The 22046-nt window shown below is 43.7% G+C and overlaps 1 protein-coding gene across 1 annotated transcript in view; it reads right to left on the bottom strand.

Moving 5' to 3' along the window:
* Positions 1 to 22046, bottom strand: part of LOC124789293 (solute carrier family 22 member 7-like) — a 237824-nt gene that overhangs the window by 83270 nt on the left and 132508 nt on the right. The window contains exons 7-8 of the mRNA XM_047256604.1: positions 12948 to 13162; positions 3631 to 3818 (exon numbers count right to left, since the gene is read on the bottom strand). Of these exons, the coding sequence (XP_047112560.1) occupies positions 3631 to 3818; positions 12948 to 13162 (403 nt within the window). The remainder of the gene's footprint in view (positions 1 to 3630; positions 3819 to 12947; positions 13163 to 22046) is intronic.

Raw genomic sequence — 22046 nt, forward strand, 5'->3', positions numbered from 1 at the left:
CCATGATGCCGGGTGTTGGCCCTGTGTGCCTCGGTCGTATGCAGTCCTGATTGTGGCGCTCACCTGCACGGCGCCAAACACGCATACGACCATCATTGGCACCAAGGCAGAAGCGACTCTCATCGCTGAAGACGACACGTCTCCATTCGTCCCTCCATTCACGCCTGTCGCAACACCACTGGAGGCGGGCTGCACGATGTTGGGGCGTGAGCGGAAGACGGTCTAACGGTGTGCGGGACCGTAGCCCAGCTTCATGGAGACGGTTGCGAATGGTCCTCGCCGATACCCCAGGAGCAACAGTGTCCCTAATTTGCTGGGAAGTGGCGGTGCGGTCCCCTACGGCACTGCGTAGGATCCTACGGTCTTGGCGTGCATCCGTGCGTCGCTGCGGTCCGGTCCCAGGTCGACGGGCACGTGCACCTTCCGCCGACCACTGGCGACAACATCGATGTACTGTGGAGACCTCACGCCCCACGTGTTGAGCAATTCGGCGGTACGTCCACCCGGCCTCCCGCATGCCCACTATACGCGCTCGCTCAAAGTCCGTCAACTGCACATACGGTTCACGCCCACGCTGTCGCGGCATGCTACCAGTGTTAAAGACTGCGATGGAGCTCCGTATGCCACGGCAAACTGGCTGACACTGACGGCGGCGGTGCACAAATGCTGCGCAGCTAGCGCCATTCGACGGCCAACACCGCGGTTCCTGGTGTGTCCGCTGTGCCGTGCGTGTGATCATTGCTTGTACAGCCCTCTCGCAGTGTCCGGAGCAAGTATGGTGGGTCTGACACACCGGTGTCAATGTGTTCTTTTTTCCATTTCCAGGAGTGTATTACTGCACGGCAAATGATACCTGACCTGGCAGCGTCCACTGGACGTGTTGTATCGAGGTAAACGGAATGCAGAAGGCTCAGTAGAGTGGCTTTCGTTGTCGGAGACCTGCTGCAGGAAGAATGGGCGTTATTGCCTCAACATGAGATTGGTTCAAAGCAGTTGTTAGACCTGTATTGCTGCTAGATGTGGTCACACCCCATACTGAGCACATTAACTAGCTGTCAGAATGCGTGTGTCAATTCGTTGCGTTCGAAGAAACGAAGAACGTTTCTGTCTACCGTTCATCTACATTTACATGGTTACTCTGCAATTCACACTTAAGTGCTTGGCAGAGGGTTCATCGAACCATTTTTATGCTCCTTCTCTGCCATTCCACTCTCTAATGGCGCGTGGGTAAAAGGAACATCTAAATCTTTCCGTTCGAGCTCTGATTTCTCTTATTTTATTATGATGATCATTTCTCCCTACGTAGGTGGGTGTCAACAAAGTATTTTCGCATTCGGAAGAGAAAGTTGGTGTTTGAAATTTCGTAAATAGATCTCGCCGCAAAGAACACCGCCTTTGTTTCAATGACTGCTATCCCAACTCACGTATCATATCAGTGACACTCTCACCCCTATTGCGCGTTAACACGAAACGGGCTGCCCTTCTTTGCAATTTTTCGAAGTCCTCCGTCATTCTCACCTGGTAAAGATCCCACACCGCGCAGCAACATACCAGCAGAGGACGGACAAGTGCAATGTAGGCTCTCTCTTTCGTGGGTTTGTCGCATCTGCTAAGTGTTCTGACCACAAAGCGCAGTCATTGTTTCGCCTTCCCCACAATATTATCTACGTGGTCTTTCCAATTTAAGTTGCTCGTAATTGTAATTCCTAGGTATTTAGTGGAATTGACAAGCCTTAGATTTGTGCTATTTATCGTATACTCAAAATTTATCGGATTTCTTTTATTACTCATGTGGATGACCTCGCACTTTTCTTTGTTTAGTGCCAATTGCCCCTTTTCGCACCATACAGAAATCCTCTCTAGGTCATTTTGTAATTGGAATTGATCGTCTGTTGATTTTACTAGACGGTAAATTACAGCATCATCTGCAAACAATCCAAGGGGGCTGCTCAGATTATCATCTAGATCATTTATGTAAATCGAAAACAGCAGAGGGCCTATGACACTACCTTACAGAACGCCAGATATCACTTCTGTTCTACTCGATGATTTACCGTCTATCGCTACGAACTGTGACCTCTCTGAGAGGAAATCACGAATCCAGTCATTTTATTAATAGTAGTTTGTGAGGAACGGTATCAAAAGTCTTCAAGAAATCTAGGAATATGCAATCGATCTGAGATCCCTTGTCGACAGCACTCATTACTTCATGGGAATAAAGAGCTAGCTGTCTTTCCAAGAACGATATTTTCTGAATCCGTGTCGGTTATGTATGAATACGTCACTTTCTTCAAAGCGATTTATAATGTTCGAGTACAGTATATGCTCCAAAATCCTACTGCAAATTGAGGTCATTGATATGGGTCTGTAATTCAATGACCGCTACGGTCGCATGTTCGAATCCTACCTCGGGCATGGATGTGTGTGATGTCCTTAGGTTGGTTATATTTAATTAGTTCTAAGTTCTAGGCGACTGATGGCCGCAGAAGTTAAGTCGCATAGTGCTCAGAGTCATTTGAACCATTTTTGTAATTCAATGGGTTTCTCCTATTTCCTTTCTTGAATATTGGTGTGATCTGTGCTACTATCCGGTCTTTAGGAACAGACCTTTCGTCAAGCGAGTGGTTGAATATGATTGCTAAGAAAGGCGCTATTGTTGTCTGCATACTCTCAAACGAACCTGACTGTTATACCATCTGGACCGGAAGACTTGCCTATCTTAAGTGATTTGAATGGTTTCGCAACACCTAAGATATCTACTTTTATGTCACTCGTGCTAGCAGCTGTTCTGGTTTCGTATTCTGGAATATTTACTTCATCTTCTTTCGTGAATGAATTACGGAAAACTGTATTTAGTAACTCCGCTCTAGTGTCACAATCATTGGAAACATTTCCATCGCATTCGCGCAGTGACGGTATTGACTATTTTTTGCTACTGGTGTACTTTACATACGACCAGAATGTCTTTGGTTTTTCTGCCATATTTTGAGATAATGTTTCATTGTGGAAACTATTAAAAGCATCTCGCTATGACGTCCGCACTAAATTTCGAGCTTCCATGAAACTTAGCCAGTCTTGGGGATTTTGCGTTTTTCTGAATTTGGCATGCATTTTCGTAGCTTCTGCAACAGTGTTCTGACGTGTTTTGTGTACCATGGAGGATCAGTCCCGTCTCTAATTAACTTGCGCGGTATGAATGTATCTATTACTGTCGATACTGTATCTTTGAATTTGAGCCATATCTGGTCTACACTCACATAAATAGCTTGGAAGGAATTGAGACTCTCTCTTAGGAAGGCATGCATGTCGCAGTTGTTTACGTTCTGTATTCTTTACATTGTTTCTACTTTACTATCACTTGCTTCTATTGTTCGTGGCAAAATAAACGCAACCTTGCAAAATTTTCGACACCATTGTATGTTTTTCACGGTACACTGAACATCTTTTCTTTGTCAATCCCATTTCAAAATTTATTTGGGGAAACTAGGAGATACATTGTGATGCAGCAAACCTTCAAAAGTTCGTCACCAGTGACTGGATGGTTCAGCACTTTCTCGAAATTGCTTTCTAGATCTCATTTAAATTTTTAAAGAATTCAGCGTAATATGCTTGCACACTGATATAACCTACCTGGAAGACGATGTATGGAACAAGTGACAAGCAAATGCCAGCGACTGCGTATTCGACGCTGGCGGTGATCTGGCGCAGACACGTGGGGTGCACCTCGATGCTCTGCAGGGTGGTGACACTTCCAGCGGCAGTCGAGAAGAACTGCATAGCCATCACTACTGCCACCATGGCGATGCTTGGTACATCAGCTGCCAAAGTAGAAACAGATGGGTTGCTTGGATAAAATAAGTTTGTTAGAAACGTAATTGAAACAACACAAGAACCAAAAACTCTAAATGAAGTTTGCTCTGTGGCTGCTAATGAATACTCTAATTAATGGACAACTGAGCTAAGTCACTTAGATTTGACGTTATCGAGAACAAATCATTACCGTGAACATTGGGGTGGTCACATGATATCGACCGAGTTGGCATTATGAATGCGGCTTATGGATACTGTAAGGGATTGAAACGGTTACATTTTCTCCATATTCTGACCTGAAGGAAATTGTGTAATTTTAAGATGTAGTGCCCTTTTAAACTGATGCACATCGTATAGTAGGTGTGTGTATGATGAGAGGTGGCTGTAGTTTCATGATCTCTGACAGAGGGAGTTTTGTACATGAAACAATGAATTTAAATTAAATGAAATATCAGTACGTTCGCTATACTAGAGACAAACAGAACTGCCATTTTTTCTGGGATAAAAGGTATCAGATAGTACGCCAAACCCCCTAGAAAATTTTATCTGCTTGCCTTTTGAAAACACTTCTGCAGTTTAAATAAGGAGAGCCTGTCGAAAATCATTGTGCGTCAGGATCCGTCAGTGTGGGATACTAGCTGTCAGCTCCTCAGAAAACATGGCATTTCAGTTTGCCTCAAAAATGGCGGACGTATAGGGACGTATAGCCATCCTTTCAAATGCAGACTTTTTGAACGGAAAATATAGACTGAGTAAATCTCTTTGGTAACCAGAGTTAATGTTACGTGCAGATGTCATCACTTGCTTCCTATCGGCCGAGCTCGTTATTTTTACTGTTGGCGATTAAAAAGTGAGGAGGCTGGTTTTTGGGACGCTGAGCAAGATAACATGCATAAAAACTTCTGTATTTGCGACGATCGCTAATATTCACGTTGCATGCTTTGGGGCAGATTGTTCGTGTCGAGCTTTTCCAAGTCGGTGCTGAATTCATGATTGGTCAATTTTTGTATTGGTAGTTATCTAACAACTACCACAATTGTGTGTCAGAAAACTGTTGTATCATTATTTAAACTGACTGGATCAAGGGACTTAACTATTCTCTTCTTAACAAAATGTAAGAAATACACGAAACGGCTTTTTCTATTCATGCTTGTATACAAGTGATCGTCGTACACTCTTTAACCATCCATGTTTTCTTTGTTAAAATATAATAGTTATCATGAAATAGGTTCTGGTTTATTTTATCCCAGACGTGATGATTAGAAACTTACTTAGCTTGACCATTGTTACGAGAATTTCACTGCACCGTTATCTATTTAATCAGTATTGAATTTCGGCGTGATTCATTTAATGGGCTTTCCTTAGCAGCGCGGTGCAGAAAAGCATGATTCTTTCCAGGTCCACGTGTAGTGTTTATTAGCGATGCTATCACAAAACAGAACAGATATTTGTTGCGCAGGTAAAGATTAATTTCAGTCATGACGAACCATTGTTTGGTGTATTTAGGAAGCAAAGAACATTTAGCTTATTCTGTATAATTTCAAAGTAGGGTCAGTAACTGCACGTAATTGTCCAATACAACAGTTAACCTTATAAGTCTTGATTGCTGGAGAGCGGGTTGTTGAGTAAGATGTTATCCAGAGACCGATGTGACTTCTCATGTTTGAATCATACATTATTAAATTCAAGGAACAGGTAGCAAATTACCTCTTTCAGTTTAAAGTAATAAAATTTCACAAAACAGGTAAGAAGACGGTAAGCTGTGAAATACTGGTTTTAGTGTATGAATTTCACGTATTATAGCAATAAAATAGGAATCATTTTTGTGTGACCGAATTGCAGCTACTAAGTTTTCATTCACGGTTGCTAGGGATCATTCCACATTACGTTTAAAGCTTTGCATTTCGATAGTTCAGAATCATTTCACAGCAGAAAGTTTCACTGTTGGATTGTATTAAGAAAGATCAGTAATAAACCATACTCATAAAGTTCCGCAGCAACATTGCATTTCGTAACCATCACATTCCGAACGTTAATACGAGGGTTGGAGCTTAAATAGTGGAAACTATTTATTCGCAACCGGTAGAAAAGAGTTGCATGTTTGCAACTGTTACTGTCCTTGAAAGTAGTCACTAGCGTTGTGTAGAACCCGTTGCCAGCGATGTGGAAGGCGTAGCATACCTTTAGCAGAGCCTGTTCTGTTGATGGAGCGAATGGAGCGCTCTACTGCGTATCGAATCTCTGCAACAGTTCTGAAGTGAATGCCACGAAGTCGTTCCTTCGTCTTCGGAATCAAATAGAAGTCACAAGGACTTAAGTGCTGGGAGTATGGTGGATGGTACAGTACTTCCCAGTCCTATGGACCGAACAGAGCAGCCACAGTTTGCGCTTTTTGCGCCCGCGCATTGTCGTGCAAAATGATGGGTGGGTTGCGTAGAAAGTGTCGCCGCTTCTTTCATAAAACTGGTCGTAGGTGATGCTCCAAAAACGACCAGCTTCACTGCCATGCAATGATTATTGTCCACATCGGACCTCTATGAGTACCTATACTTTAATTACAAGCACCTGGTCTGTCACGTCGTGTGTGTGACTAGCTGGCATAACGAACTGAATCCGGTAGCTTTCCTGGAATTCCACTCGTGCAATGAGGGCCTGACGACACTTGGAAATACTAATCCTAGTCCTCGGCCGAACGTCAGTTTCTGGTTCATAAATTACAGTTCATACATTTCGTTAAGTTTTTGCTGAAATAAATAAAACTGTAGCATTTTTTATTCAGCTGCTATTATCTCAATGTGACACCCATCATTCACCACAGACTGTTAATTTACCACTTACACTATGTGATCAAAAGTATCCAGACACCGATAAACACAAACATTTTTCATATTAGGTGCATTGTGCTGCCACCTACTGCCAGGTACTCCATATCAGTAGTCATTAGCCATCGTCAGAGGGCACAATGGGGCGTTCTGCGGAACTCACGGACTTCGAACATGGTCAGATGATTGAGTGTCAGTTGTGTCATAAATCTGCAAGCGAGATTTCCACGCTCCTAAACATCCCTAGGTCCACTGTTTCCGATATCATAGTGAAGCGAAACCTGAAGGGATAAATACAACACAAAAGCGTACAGGCCGACCTCGTCTGTTGACTGATATAGACCGCCGATAGTTGAACAGGGTCGTCATATGTAATAGGCAGATATATATCCAGACAATCACACAGTAATCCCAAACTGCATCAGGATCCACTGCAAGTACTATGACAGTTAGGCGGAAGGTGAGAAAATTTGGGTTTCATGGTCGAGCAGCTGCTCATAAGCCACACATCACGCCGGTGAAAGCCACACGACTCCTCGCTTGGTGTAAGGAGCTTAAACATTGGACGATTGAACAGTGGAAAAACGTTGTGAGGAGTGACGAATTACGGTACACAATGTGGCGATCCGATGGCAGGGTGTGGGTATGGCGAATGCCCGGTGAACGTCATCTGCCAGCGTGTGTAGTGCCAACAGTGAAATTCCGAGGCGGTGGTGTTAAGGATGGTCGTGTTTTTCATGGAGGGGGCTTGCAACCGATGTTTGTTTGCGTGTCACTATCACAGCACAGGCCTAAATTTATGTTTTAAGCACTTTCTTGCTTCCCACTGTTGAATAGCAATTCGGGGATGGCGATGGCATCTTTCAACACGATCGAGCACCTGTTCATAATGCACGAAATGTGGCGGAGTGGTTACACGACATTAACATCCTTTTAATGCACTAGTCTGCACAAAATCCTGACCTAAATCCTATAGAACACCTTTGGGATGTTTTTGAACGCCGACGTCGTGTCAGGTCCCACCTATCAACATCGATACCTCTGCTCAGTGCAGCACCGTGCGAAGAATGGGCTGCCATTCCCCAAGAAACCTTCCAGCACCTGATTGAACGTATGCCTGCGAGATTGGAAGCTGTCATCAAGGCTAAGGTTAGGCCAACACTATATTGAGTTCCAGCATTACCGATGGAGCATGCCACAAACTTGTAAGTAATTTTCAGCTAGGTGTTCGGTTAGTTTTGATCACATAGTGTAGCTTGAAAAACTTGGACACAAACGGGTTCACGGCGGCTAAAAAAGTCCTCGTCAGCCAAAATTACTTACTGTAACTGTGGTGTCACCGCCAGACACCACACTTGCTAGGTGGTAGTTTAAATCGGCCGCGGTCCATGTAGTACATGTCGGACCCGCGTGTCGCCACTGTGATCGCAGACCTAGCGCCACCACCAAGGCAGGTCTCGTGATACGAGAGTGGACTCGACCCCAGTTGTACGAGAACCAAACTACCGCCCAGTTGTACGCGAACCTAGCTATCGCCCAGTTGTACGAAGCCTTTCTCTCTCATTAGCCGAGAGACATAATAGCCATCCGCTAAGTTAATGGCTACGAACTAGCAAGGAGCCATTTGTATCAGTGCCTATAGCGTACGAGTATTCAAGAGAGATGTATTCCAAGGAATCAATAAAAGTTAAGTAAAAAGCATCTACATACTTTTCTTCTTATTCATTCATAAGTTCTCATGTTCCAGACTTCACGCCCGTCTGCTTTAGCCGTGCGTGCCCTATCGGCCACAGCGTTAGTCTAGCATTGATTTTCAGCAATCCACATCACGGTGTCGGTCCAGCTACCGACACTACAGTAACTGTATTTCGTAATACAATAACAAGCTAATACAATCAGTTACGTAGGTGGCGGAAATGCTATGGTTATCGTCTAATGCCGGATATCGTCTTCAGTAACGCAACCACAGACTTGTGGTCTCATAGACCCTACAGTTCAAGATCTATAATCCAGCACAAAAAATTACATTTTTTAATTTTTTAAAAAAATAGCAACACAGGAAGCTATATGATAAAATAAGAATTGTTTGTAATTGAAAAATATTTATCAAAATCAGAAGAAAATGTTTAAAACATACTTATAAAATCATTTTTATAATTAAACTTGAATATTTATTAAGTACTACTGGCCATTAAAATTGCTACACCAGGAAGATGACGTGCTACAGACGTGAAATTTAACCGACAGGAAGAAGATGCTGTGATATGCAAATGATTAGCTTTTCGGAGCATTCACAGAAGGTTCGTGCCGGAGGCGACACCTACAACGTGCTGACATGAGGAAAGTTTCCAACCGATTTCTCATACACAAACAGCAGTTGACCGGCGTTGCTTGGTGAAACGTTACTGTGATGCCTCGTGTAATGAGGAGAAATGCGTAACATCACGTTTCCGACGTTGATAAAGGTCGGATTTCAGCCTTTAGCGATTGCGGTTTATCGTATCGCGACATTGCTGCTCGCGTTGGTCGAGATCCAATGATTGTTGGCAGAATATGGAATCAGTGGGTTCAAGAGGGTAATACGGAACGTCGTGCTGGATCCCAACGGCCTTGTATCACTAGCAGTCGAGATGACAGGCATCTTATCCGGATGGCAGTAACGGATCGTGCAGCCACGTCTCGATCCCTAAGTCAACAGAGGGGGACCTTTGCAAGTCAACAACCATCTGGACGAACAGTTCGACGACGTTTGCAGGAGCATGGAGTATCAGCTCGGAGACCATGGCTGCTGTTACCCTTGACGCTGCATCACAGACAGGAGCGCCTACGATGGTGTACTCAACGGCGAGCCTGGGTGCAGGAATGGCAAAACGTCATTTTTTCGGATGAATACAGGTTCTGTTTACAGCATCATGATGGTCGCATCCGTATTTGGTGACATCGTGGTGAACGCACTTAGAAAGCGTGTATTCGTCATCGCCATACTGGCGTATCACCCGGCGTGATGGTATGGGGTGCTATTGGTTACACGTCTCGGTCACCTCTTGTTCGCATCGACGGCACTTGGAACAGTGGACGTTACATTTCAGATGTGTTACAACCCGTGGCTCTACCCTTCATTCGATCCCTGCGAAACCCTATATTTGAGCAGGATAATGCACGACCACGTGTTGCAGGTCCTGTACGGGCCTTTCTGGATACAGAAAATGTTCGACTGCTGCCCTGGCCAGCACATTCTCCAGATCTCTCACCAACTGAAATCGTCTGGTTAATGGTGGCCGAGCAACTGGCTCGTCACAATACGCCAGTCACTACTCTTGATGAACTGTGGCATCGTGTTGAAGCTGCATCGGCAGCTGTACCTGTACACGCCTTCCAAGCTGTGTTTGACTCAATGCTCAGGCATATCAAGGCAGTTATTACGGCCTGTTGTGGTTGTTCTGGGTACTGATTTCTCAGGATCTATGCACCTAAATTGCATGAAAATGTAATCACATTTCAGTTCTAGTATAATATATTTGTCCAATGAATACCGGTTTATCATCTGCATTTCTTCTTGGTGTAGCAGTTTTAATCGCCAGTAGTGTATTAAAGTGCTCTGTGCTAACGGCTAACACGTTTAAAATACTCATATACATATGAATAATATAAAAGTTTAAGTATCCAATCATTTACAGCAGTATGAAAATCACTACCAATGTCATTATTTGCATCACAGCTGTTGGTATTGTCCTCTAAGTATTGCCCGATTATTTCAGAAAATATCGTATCATCAATGACAATAATGTCCGTCCTATCGAAAAAGAAACAAGAATTTTCTAGAACAGAGAAAGGTACACAACCACAGATAGTCTGCGAGACTGGCTCGAGAATTTAGCGTGGACTGAATTTAAAACTAACAGAACGGCATACGTTCCAACAATAAGGGCATGTCCAGACTTGCCGATTCCACAGCTACTGAGAACCTGAAGGAGGTGCGCTTCTTCGGAAACAAATTGTGCTTGTCTGCACGTTGCTACGGGTCTTTGAGACCACATGTCTGTGGCTATGGGTAACAATAAAGACAAATATTTGTGCTGTTGATGAAGAATTTTTACGAGTTCTGTTCTTTTTCATTTGGATCAATGGTTAAAGTGCAGAGTTGCCAATGCTCTAACTCGACTGATAAAGTATTGTTAGTCCCAATGGAAATGGAAGAATGAAATGGGAGATATGATACTGCGTGAAGAGTTTGACAGAGCACTGAAAGACCTGAGTCGAAACAAGGCCCCGGGAATAGACAACATTCCATTAGAACTACTGACAGCCTTGGGAGAGCCAGTCCTGACAAAATTCTACCATCTGGTTAGCAAGATGTATGAGACAGGCGAAATACCCTCAGACTTCAAGAAGAATATAATAATTCCAATCCCAAAGAAAGCAGGTGTTGACAGATGTGAAAATTACCGAACTATCAATTTAAGTCACGGCTGCAAAATACTAACGCGAATTCTTTACAGACGAATGGAAAAACTAGTAGAAGCCAACCTCGGGGAAGATCAGTTTGGTTTCCGTAGAAATATCGGAACATGTGAGGCAATAGTGACCCTACGACTTATCTTAGAAGCTAGATTAAGGAAAGGCAAACCTACGTTTCTAACATTTGTAGACTTAGAGAAAGCTTTTGACAATGTTGACTGGAATACTCTCTTTCAACTTCTGAAGGGGCAGGGGTAAAATACAGGGAGCGAGAGGCTATTTACAATTTGTACAGAAAAAAGATTGCAGTTATAAGAGTCGAGGGACATGAAAGGCAAGCAGTGGTTGGGAATGGAGTGTGACAGCGTTGTAGCCTATCCCCGATGTTATTCAATCCGTATATTGAGCAAGTAGTAAAGCAAACAAAAGAAAAATTTGGAGTTGGAATGAAAATACACGAAGAAGAAATAAAAACTTTGAGGTTGGCCGATGATATTGTAATTCTGCCAGAGACAGCAAATGACTTGGAAGAGAGAGTTGAACGGAATGGATTGTTGTGGACTGACAAGACAGCCAGTCCACAGTGACGGGTAACCGAAAGGCACGCGCTTAAGATCACGCAAGATGGCGTGAGGTCTGAAACAGGATACGTAATGGTGCTATAAAGAAAAGTACGTAGCTTCTGGAATACTTAACTTTAATCCATCATTTGTATACATCGTTCTTGATGAGACATGCTTCATACGATAACTATCAATTGCTATGGCGCCTTGCTAGGTCGTAGCCATTGACTTAGCTGAAGGGTATTCTAACTATATTCTCTGCAAATGAGAAAGGCTTCGTCAGTGTAGTCGCTAGCAAGTCGTCCGTACAACTGAGGCGAGTGCTAGTACGTCTCTCGAGACCTGCCGTGTGGTGGCGCAAGGTCTGCGATCACTGACAGTGGCGACACGCGGGTCCGACATGTACTAATGGACCGCGGCCGATTTAAAGCTACCACCTAGCAAGTGTGGTGTCTGGCGGTGACACCACATGGATAGTGTCTTGAAAGGAGGATATAAGATGAACATCAACAAAAGCAAAACGAGAATAATGGAATGTAGTCGAATTAAGTCGTGTGATGCTGAGGGAATTAGGTTAGAAAATGAGACTCTTAAAGTAGTAAAGGAGTTTTGCTATTTGGGGAGAAAAATAACTGATAATGGTCGAAGTAGAGAGGATATAAAATGTAGACTGGCAATGGCAAGGAAAGCGTTTCTGAAGAAGAAAAATTTTTTAACATCGAGTATAGGTTTATGTGTCAGGAAGACGTTTCTGAAAGTATTAGTATGGAGTGTAGCCATGTATGGAAGTGAAACGTGGACGATAAAGAGTTTAGACAAGAAGAGAATAGAAGCTTTCGAAATGTGGTGTCACAGAAGAATGCTGAAGATTAGATGGTTAGATCACATAACTAATGAGGAGGTATTGAACAGAATTGGTGAGAAGAGGAGTTTGTGGCACAACTTGGCTAGAAGAAGGGATCGGTTGGTAGGACATGTTCTGAGTCATCAAGGGGCTGGAGGGCAGCGTGGAGGGTAAAAATCGTAGAGGGAGACCAAGAGATGAATACACTAAGCAGATTCAGAAGGATGTCGGTTGCAGTAGGTACTGGGAGATGAAAAGGCTTGCACAGGATAGAGTAGAATGGGGAGCTGTATCAAACCAGTCTCAGGACTGAAGACTACAACAACAAAAAGTCCCAATACTGCAGGGCGCATTTGAGTGTGGAACGTGTGAGGTTTCCAGTGTATGGCAACTGCGGCAGCTGAAACAGACAAGAGCGGGTGTGCCTTGGGCGCCCCCGCGGCTCTTTACATGTGAGCAGCACAACGCCGAGCACTCCTAGGAGGCCGACCAGCGCCAGGCAGCCGACGCCGGACCAGCGGCGACCGAAGCGGGTGCCGCAGTAGTGCACCAGCAGCAGGGACGCCACCTGCGCGCCGCACTGCGCAGACACCGTCACCAGCGGGTTCACGCTGATGATGCCCACGCTCAGCACCAGCGAAAACATCGTCACCCATGCTATGCACCTGTAGACACACAGCACAGTTTCGTATTCTCATACGTCTATGATGAACGATATAAAGAAAACAGTATTTAATTCCTATAGAGGACTATGTATACGAGTAACGGAGAAACGTAGTATATAATTAATCGAGACAGATTTTCAGATTTTCGCTAATGACGGATTTTCTGCGCTGACGGAAAAAATAGCAACACCAAGAAGGAGTTGTGCGACATAAACTAAAGTTGGTAGGCGTGTTTTTACAGGTGCAAGATGATGTCTATTCCAACTTTGCACCAGTCGCATAGAAGTGGTCCCAGCAGCGCCAATATGAGGATGCAAATGAAGTTTGCTTTAAATATACCGGGTGATCAAAAAGTCAGAATAAATTTGAAAACGTAATAAACCACGGAATAATGTAGATAGAGAGGTAAAAATTGACACACATGCTTGGAATGACATAGTGTTTTATTAGAACAAAAAAAACAAAGTTCACAAAATGTCCGACAGATGGCGCTGGACAGCAAAACGTCAGTGACTGCGCATGACAATCGTGTATAAAAGGAGCTGTAATGAGAGAGAGAATCAGATGCGCCAACAGTCGCAGCATGTTGACATTACATGAAAAGGTGCTTTTAGTGAAGCTGTATTATCAGAATGGGGAATGTGCTAGTTCAGCTTTACGATCCTATCACCATAGGAAGGGGATTCGAACGGGTAAAGGTCCGTTGACAAATGCAGCTGTGGCGAGAATGATGTCGAAGTTCGAAGCCACGGGTTGTTTAGAAGATAGACCCCGTAGTGGCCGACCGAGTACAAGGCGTAATGGGTGCTGAGATAGTTCAGGACGAAATGGAGTCTGTAGCGGGTTCGTCTATGCACGGGGAAATCAGCGCTCGTGCAGTCGCACGTCGCACCGGCATTCCATACACTACTGTTTGGTTGGCACTTAGGCGTACCCTCCGATGCTATCCGTACAAAATTCATCGGCATCATGAACTGTTACCTGGCGATTTAATGAAGCGAAGGGCATTTGCGGTGTGCGTGTTTCAAAAGATGACGATTGGTTGAGTAACGTGTTGTGGACCGACGAAGCTCATTTCACGCTCCGGGGTCTGTCAACGCCCACAACTGCAGAATTTGGGCTACCGAAAATCCTAGAACTGTCGTGGAAACTCCATTGCACGGCGAGAAAGTCACGGTATGGGTTGGAATTACCACATCTACCGTTATCGGGCCTTGTTTCTTCGAGGAAATGCGTGGTTCTGGTTTTGTAACTGCTACCGTGACGAGTGAGAGGTACGCCGATATGTTACACAATCGCATTATCCCCAGCCTGGCTGATAAACACCTGGTGGAATGTACGGTGTTTATGCAGGATTTCGCTCCACCCCATATTGCTAGATGCGTGAAAGATCTCTTGCGCGCGTCGTTTGGTGATGATTGTGTGCTCAGCCGCCACTTTCGTCATGCTCGGCCTCCCAGGTCCCCAGACCTCAGTCCGTGTAATTATTGGCTTTGTGTTTACCTGAAGTCGCAAGTGTATCGTGATCGACCGGCATCGCTAGGGATGCTGAAAGACAACATCCGACGCCAATACCTCACCATAACTCCGGACATGCTTTACAGTGCTGTTAACAACGTTATTCCTCGACTACAGCTATTGTTGAGGAATGATGGTCGACATATTGAGCATTTCCTGTAAAGAACATCAGCTTTGCTTTGTTTTACTTTGTTATGCTAATTATTGCTGTTCTGATCAGATATATCTCGGATATTTTTGAACTTTTGTATTTTTTTGGTTCTAATAAAACCCCATGTCATTCCAAGCATGTGTGTCAGTTTGTACCTCTCTATCTACATTATTCCGTGATTTATTAAGTTTTCAAATTTATACTGACTTTTTGAACACCCGGTACACTGCAATGGCCGTGAGTGCCAGTTACCTTTAAGATTGGATGTGGTGAGTTGATGTTAATCACGAATGCCTTTAAGGCGACAAAGATACCATTATCAATACCTCACTGAGATTGAACGGGGTCGTGTAATAGGGCTACGAGAACGTGGATGTTGTTTTTTGTGCGATATTGCAGAAAGACTGGGCAGGAACCTACAGCCACTGTAGATGATTGCTGGCAGCAGTGGTCACGGGGCTGTACGATCGCAAGAAGACAGGGCTGCTGACAGCCACGTGGCATTACCACCAGGAAGAGCCATCGTGTTCCGTATATGGCTCTGTTGCATCATACTGCAATTGCAGCAGCGATTTGAGCAGCAGTTGGCACCACAATGACACAACGAACTGTTACAAATCGTTTACTAAAAGACAGTTCCGAGACAGTCTCGCCATGGTGTGCATTCCACTACCTCCAAACCACCGCCATTTGCGACTTCATTGGTGTGAAGAGAGGGCTCAGTGATGGGAAGTGAGGAAGTCTCTTTTGTTTCCTAATGAAAGGTGCTTCTATGTCGGTGACAGTGATGGCCGTGTTTGGATAGGAGGCCAATTGAGGCCCTGAAACCAATCTGTCATCGTGATAGACAGACTGACCTTCTCCTGGGCTTATAGTCTAAGTTGCGATTTCGTATGCCAGCAACGAAAGGATAACGTTCTGCGAGTCGGGGCGTGGAATGTCAGAAGCTTGAACGTGGTAGGGAAACTAGAAAATCTGAAAAGGGAAATGCAAAGGCTCAATCTAGATTAGTAGGGGTCAGTGAAGTGAAGTGGAAGGAAGTCAAGGATTTCTGGTCAGATGAGTATCGGGTAATATCAACAGCAGCAGAAAATAGTATAACAGGTGTAGGATTCGTTATGAATAGGAAGGTTGGGCAGAGGGTGTGTTACTGTGAACAGTTCAGTGACCGGGTTGTTCTAATCAGAATCAACAGAAGACCAACACCGACAACGATAGTTCAGGTATACATGCCGACGTCGCAAGCTGAAGATGAACAGATAGAGAAAGTGTATGAGGATATTGAAAGGGTAATTCAGTATGTAAAGGGGGACGAAAATCTAATAGTCATGGGCGACTGAAATGCAGTTGTAGGGGAAGGAGTAGAAGAAAAGGTTACAGGAGAATATGGGCTTGGGACAAGGAATGAAAGAGGAGAAAGACTAATTGAGTCCAGTAACAAGTTTCAGCTGGTAATAGCGAATACCCTGTTTAAGAATCACAAGAGGAGGAGGTACACTTGGAAAAGGCCGGGAGATACGGGAAGATTTCAATTAGATTACATCATGGTCAGACAGAGATTCCGAAATCACATACTGGATTGTAAGGTGTACCCAGGAGCAGATATAGACTCAGATCACAATACAGCAGTGATGAAGAGTAGGCTGAAGTTCAAGACATTAGTCAGGAAGAATCAATACGCAAAGAAGTGGGATACGGAAGTACTAAGGAATGACGAGATACGTTTGAAGTTCTCTAACGCTATAGATACAGCAACAAGGAATAGCGCAGTAGGCAGTACAGTTGAAGAGGAATGGACATCTCTAAAAAGGGCCATCACAGAAGTTGGGAAGGAAAACATAGGTACAAAGAAGGTAGCTGCGAAGAAACCATGGGTAAAAGAAGAAATACTTCAGTTGATTGATGAAAGGAGGAAGTAAAAACATGTTCCGGGAAAATCAGGAATACAGAAATACAGGTCGCTGAGGAATGAAATAAATAGGAAGTGCAGGGAAGCTGAGACGAAATGGCTGCAGGAAAAATGTGAAGACATCGAAAAAGATATGATTGTCGGAAGGATAGACTCAGCATACAGGAAAGTCAAAACAACCTTTGGTGACATTAAAAGCAACGGTGGTAACATTAAGAGTGCAACGGGAATTCCACTGTTAAATGCAGAGGAGAGAGCAGATAGGTGGAAAGAATACATCGAAAGCCTCTATGAGGGTGAAGATTTGTATGATGTGATAGAAGAAGAAACAGGAGTCGATTGAGAAGAGATAGGGGATCCAGTATTAGAATCGGAATTTAAAAGAGCTTTGGAGGACTTACAGTTAAATAAGGCAGAAGGGATAGATAACATTCCATCAGAATTTCTAAAATCATTGGGGGAAGTGGCAACAAAACGACTATTCACGTTGGTGTGTAGAATATATGAGTCTGGCGATTACCATCTGACTTTCGGAAAAGCATCATCCACACAATTCCGAAGACGGCAAGAGCTGACAAGTGCGAGAATTATCGCACAATCAGCTTAGCAGCTCATGCATTGAAGCTGCTTACAAGAATAACATACAGAAGAATGGAAAAGAAAATTGAGAATGCCCTAGGTGACGATCAGTTTGGCTTTAGGAAAAGTAAAGGGACGAGAGAGGCAATTCTGACGTTACGGCTAATAATGGAAGCAAGGCTAAAGAAAAATCAAGACACTTTCATAGGATTTGTCGACCTGGAAAAAGCGTTCGACAATATAAAATGGTGCAAGCTGTTCGAGATTCTGAAAAAAGTAGGGGTAAGCTATAGGGAGAGACGGGTCATATACAATATGTACAACAACCAAGAGGGAATAATAAGAGTGGACGATCAAGAACGAAGTGCTCGTATTAAGAAGGGTGTAAGACAAGGCTGTAGCCTTTCGCCCCTACTCTTCAATCTGTACATCGAGGAAGCAATGGTGGAAATAACAGAAAGGTTCAGGAGTGGAATTAAAATACAAGGTGAAAGGATATAAATGATACGATTCGCTGATGACATTGCTATCCTGAGTGAAGGTGAAGAAGAATTAAATGATCTGCTGAACGGAATGAACATTCTAATGAGTACACAGTATGGTTTGAGAGTAAATCGGAGAAAGACGAAGGTAATGAGAAGTAGTAGAAATGAGAACAGCGAGAAACTTAACATCAGGATTGATGGTCACGAAGTCAATGAAGTTAAGGAATTCTGCTACCTAGGCAGTAAAATAACCAATGACGGACGGAGCAAGGAGGACATCAAAAGCAGACTCGCTATGGCAAAAAAGGCATTTCTGGCCAAGAGAAGTCTACTAATATCAAATACCGACTTAATTTGAGGAAGAAATTTCTGAGGATGTACGTCTGGAGTACAGCATTGTATGGTAGTGAAACATGGGCTGTGGGAAAACCGGAACAGAAGAGAATCGAAGCATTTGAGATGTGGTGCTATAGACGAATGTTGAAAATTAGGTGGACTGATAAGGTAAGGAATGAGGAGGTTCTACGCAGAATCGGAGAGGAAAGGAATATGTGGAAAACACTGATAAGGAGAAGGGATAGGATGATAGGACATCTGCTAAGACATGAGGGAATGACTTCCATGGTACTAGAGGGAGCTGTAGAGGGCTAAAACTGTAGAGGAAGACAGAGATTGGAATACGTCAAGCAAATAATTGAGGACGTAGGTTGCAAGTGCTACTCTGAGATGAAGAGGTTAGCACAGGAAAGGAATTCGTGGCGGGCCGCATCAAACCAGTCAGTAGACTGATGGATGACCAAAAAAAGAAAAAAACGTCAGCAGGAGCACTCTCTTGATTATCCACGCAACCCGACCGCTGATTTGAAATTCAATCTACTGGCTGAATCTGTTGTGCTGCCATTTATGAACAGCATTCCAGGGCGTGCTTTCCAACAGGACAACACTCGCTCACGTATCTATTTGTAACCCAACATGCTCTACACAGTGTCTACCTGTTGCCTTGGCCTGCTCGATCATCACGTCTCTCTCCAATCTAAAGCATATGGGATATCCTCGAACGATAACTCCAACGTCATCCACAACCAATCCTTATATTGGCCGACCAAGTGTAACAGGCATGTAACTCTACCCACAAACTCACATCCAACATCTGCACAGCACAATGCGCATAGGTTTGCATGCTAACGCGCAACATTCTTGTGGTCTGGCTGGCTATTAATGTACCAGCATTTCACAGAAGTTAAGCGTAAACAATGTGCGAAAAGAATAATAAGAGCGATTATTAATTAGTGAGTTGCAACTGAAGCAAGTGACGCCTTTTCACTAAACTGCTATACATGGTAATCATACCGACAGGACTTTCATTAGCAATTATTCGACATTTCTTAGCGAAACTATCCAGAAAAAAACTTTCAACTTAGCTTTCTGGTTAATTTCCAATGTCAGAGTTGTACAGACATTTAGAAAATAAAAACAAAGTGAAAGATCGAACATTCTTTAAAGGGACCGATACGTTTTTGAATCATTACAGAGAAGAAAGTGGAAGAATACTAGACAGCAAAGAAGGGAAACCAGATGGAATTAGCATTCAGCACGGAATAGAAGACAGAATCACAAATCACATTTGAGAGATGAAAGAATTTGTGTAGAAGGAAACGATTGCATCAAGTAAAAATGGACAGTGACGTAAAGAAATTTTGATGATTTAATAAATAGGTGGCGAGCGTATCATAACCCAAGATACAGCACGCTACAAAACCAAGCAACTAGAAAACATGTTATTGCTGTAACGTCGCATTAAATATTTGCAAACTTTAGATTCCAAAACTGATATACAAATTAACTTTTTAAAATCATATATGAGGTCCATAAATTGTAAACTTGACACTGAGAATATTTGAAAATGAATAAAAACACTCAGTTAGCACCATAAACAAAATACTGAGAAAGGAAAACGAATTCGTAAAAGGAATTTTTAAACTCTTAGATAATCGTAAAATATTTTACAGTGAAGATTCTGAATCAAATTTATGAAGCACCGCACCAATACAACAAAAGAGAAAGGCAGAAATCTGCTAATGAGTCTAGTGCAGTGAAGGTCGTTTCTGTAAGGCGAGACTAATTGAAACAAAGGCTGTAAATTCGGGAGATGTGTGGGAGGTGAGAATAAAAGTCACAGTATATTGAGGGTAACTAGTGACTAAACTGAAGTTAGAGAAACTGTCGCAGTGAGGAAGGACTGTATGTGAATTAGCCTGATGAGGCAGGTAAAGTCGTAGGTAAGGGGGTAGGAGGAGAAATCAAGAACAAATTGGAGATATGCAGATAAACCTCACAGTGCGAGGACTCGAGTTAGTATTACAATTTTTTATTTCCGCCAGAATCTTCTACATGCAATATGTAGGGACTTCAGAAAGTAAGTTACACACGTCGTATCTCGCTAAGACTATTACTCTATAAGAGTGGCACACTGTCAGAAGAGAGTCTCGTCTGTTCCAGGTTTGCTGCAGTGACTGTTCTGCTGTATTACGGATGGCAGGTGCGTCACAGCGTACGATTCAAAAGGTACGGCAACTGGAAACGTACTACAGAGTTGAAGTACGCTGGAGAGTACGATTCTTGCCGACAAAACACCTAAATAGCACAGATTCACAGTACGATTCTGTTAGTATATGGTCCAGTCGCTTCCATCCATATAGAAATGCTATCAGGATGTTGACCAAGGCTGCACAGAAGTGGGTGAAGCTGATTCGCCGTACAGTCCAGATCTTGCACGATGCGATTTCCATCTTTTTGATAAGCTTAAAGAACCTCTGGGGGAAAGAGTTTTGCCAATGATGAGGACGTTCACAGATGTGTTCTCAAATGGCTCCGTGATCAAATGGTTGAAATGGCTCTAAGCACTATGGGACTTAACATCTGAAGTCATCAGCCCCTAGACCTAGAACTACTTAAACCTACCTAACCTAAGGACATCACACACATCCATGCCCGAAGCAGGATTCGATCCTGCGACCGTAGCAGCAGCGTGGTTCCGGACTGAAGCGCCTAGAACCGGTCGACTACAGTGGCCGACGTCCGTGATCAAGGAACGGATTTTATCGTTGGAGAATTGAACGACTGGTAGACTGTTCCGATCATTCTAAACAGAGATTTACTATACAGTGTCATGTATCTGTGTCATTGTGTACTGTAACATTCAATAAAAATTACTTGGCCTGCTGTAATAATGAGTAAAATACTATCTGAAGTCACCTCGTCGATGTAATGACGAGGAACGTTCAATAAGTAATGCCCCAAATTTTTTTGCTCAGAATTTGGTGAAAATATACATCAACATGTATCGTCCATATCCTATTTTTCTATGTAGTCTCCGTCACGTTCTATGGTCGTACGCCAACGTTGTGGAAGAGCATGTATTCCATGCAGGTAAAAGCTCTTGTCCTGTGGGCGTAGCCATGTTTTCAGTGCATGACTGACACTCTCATCATCTTCAGAGTGTGTTCCCCGTAGAGAATTTTTAAGCGGCCCAAAGAGATGGAAGTCCGAGGGAGCCAGGTCTGGACTGTAGGGTGGATGAGGCAATGATGTCCAATCCCATTTGGTGATGTGTTCGCGGGTTCTCAGACTTATGTGTGGACGTGCATTATTGTGTTGGAACAAGATTTCTGCTGGATTCTTGTCCGATCGGAAACGTCGGAAACGGTTGAGTTCATTCATTCACGTGCGCCTCTGAATTGATGGTTGACCCTCTTAGCATCACATCCACGAGAATGACGCCATCACAATCCCAGAGGACTGTCACAATGACTTTTCCGGCAGAGGGGGTTGTCTTTAATTTCTTCTTTTGTTTTGAGTGAGGACTCACTCCACTGGACTATCTTTTCGTTTACGGTGCAAAGTGGTGCACCCAGATTTCGTCCTCCCTAACGATCCGTGAGAGAAAGGACTCTCCATCGGTCTCAAAACGCTCCAAAAATTCATATGAAACGACTTTTCTTCGAATCTTGTGGTTCGCTGTGAGCATTCGTGGAACCCATCGTGAGCACCTCTTTGAATATCCGAGAGTCTCGATCATTGCAGACTCACTTCCAATGCTGATCGACAACTGTAGAGCCAATTGTCGAGTTATGATGCGTCGGCCGGCACGAATAATGGCATCCGCACGCTTCAGCATGTCTGGAGCAGTGGCTGTGACAGGACGCCCCGAGCGGGCTGATCATGGAGCTCTGTTTCTACATT

This window comes from Schistocerca piceifrons, chromosome 3 (assembly GCF_021461385.2).
Source record: "Schistocerca piceifrons isolate TAMUIC-IGC-003096 chromosome 3, iqSchPice1.1, whole genome shotgun sequence".
Classification (NCBI taxonomy): Eukaryota; Metazoa; Arthropoda; class Insecta; order Orthoptera; family Acrididae; genus Schistocerca; species Schistocerca piceifrons.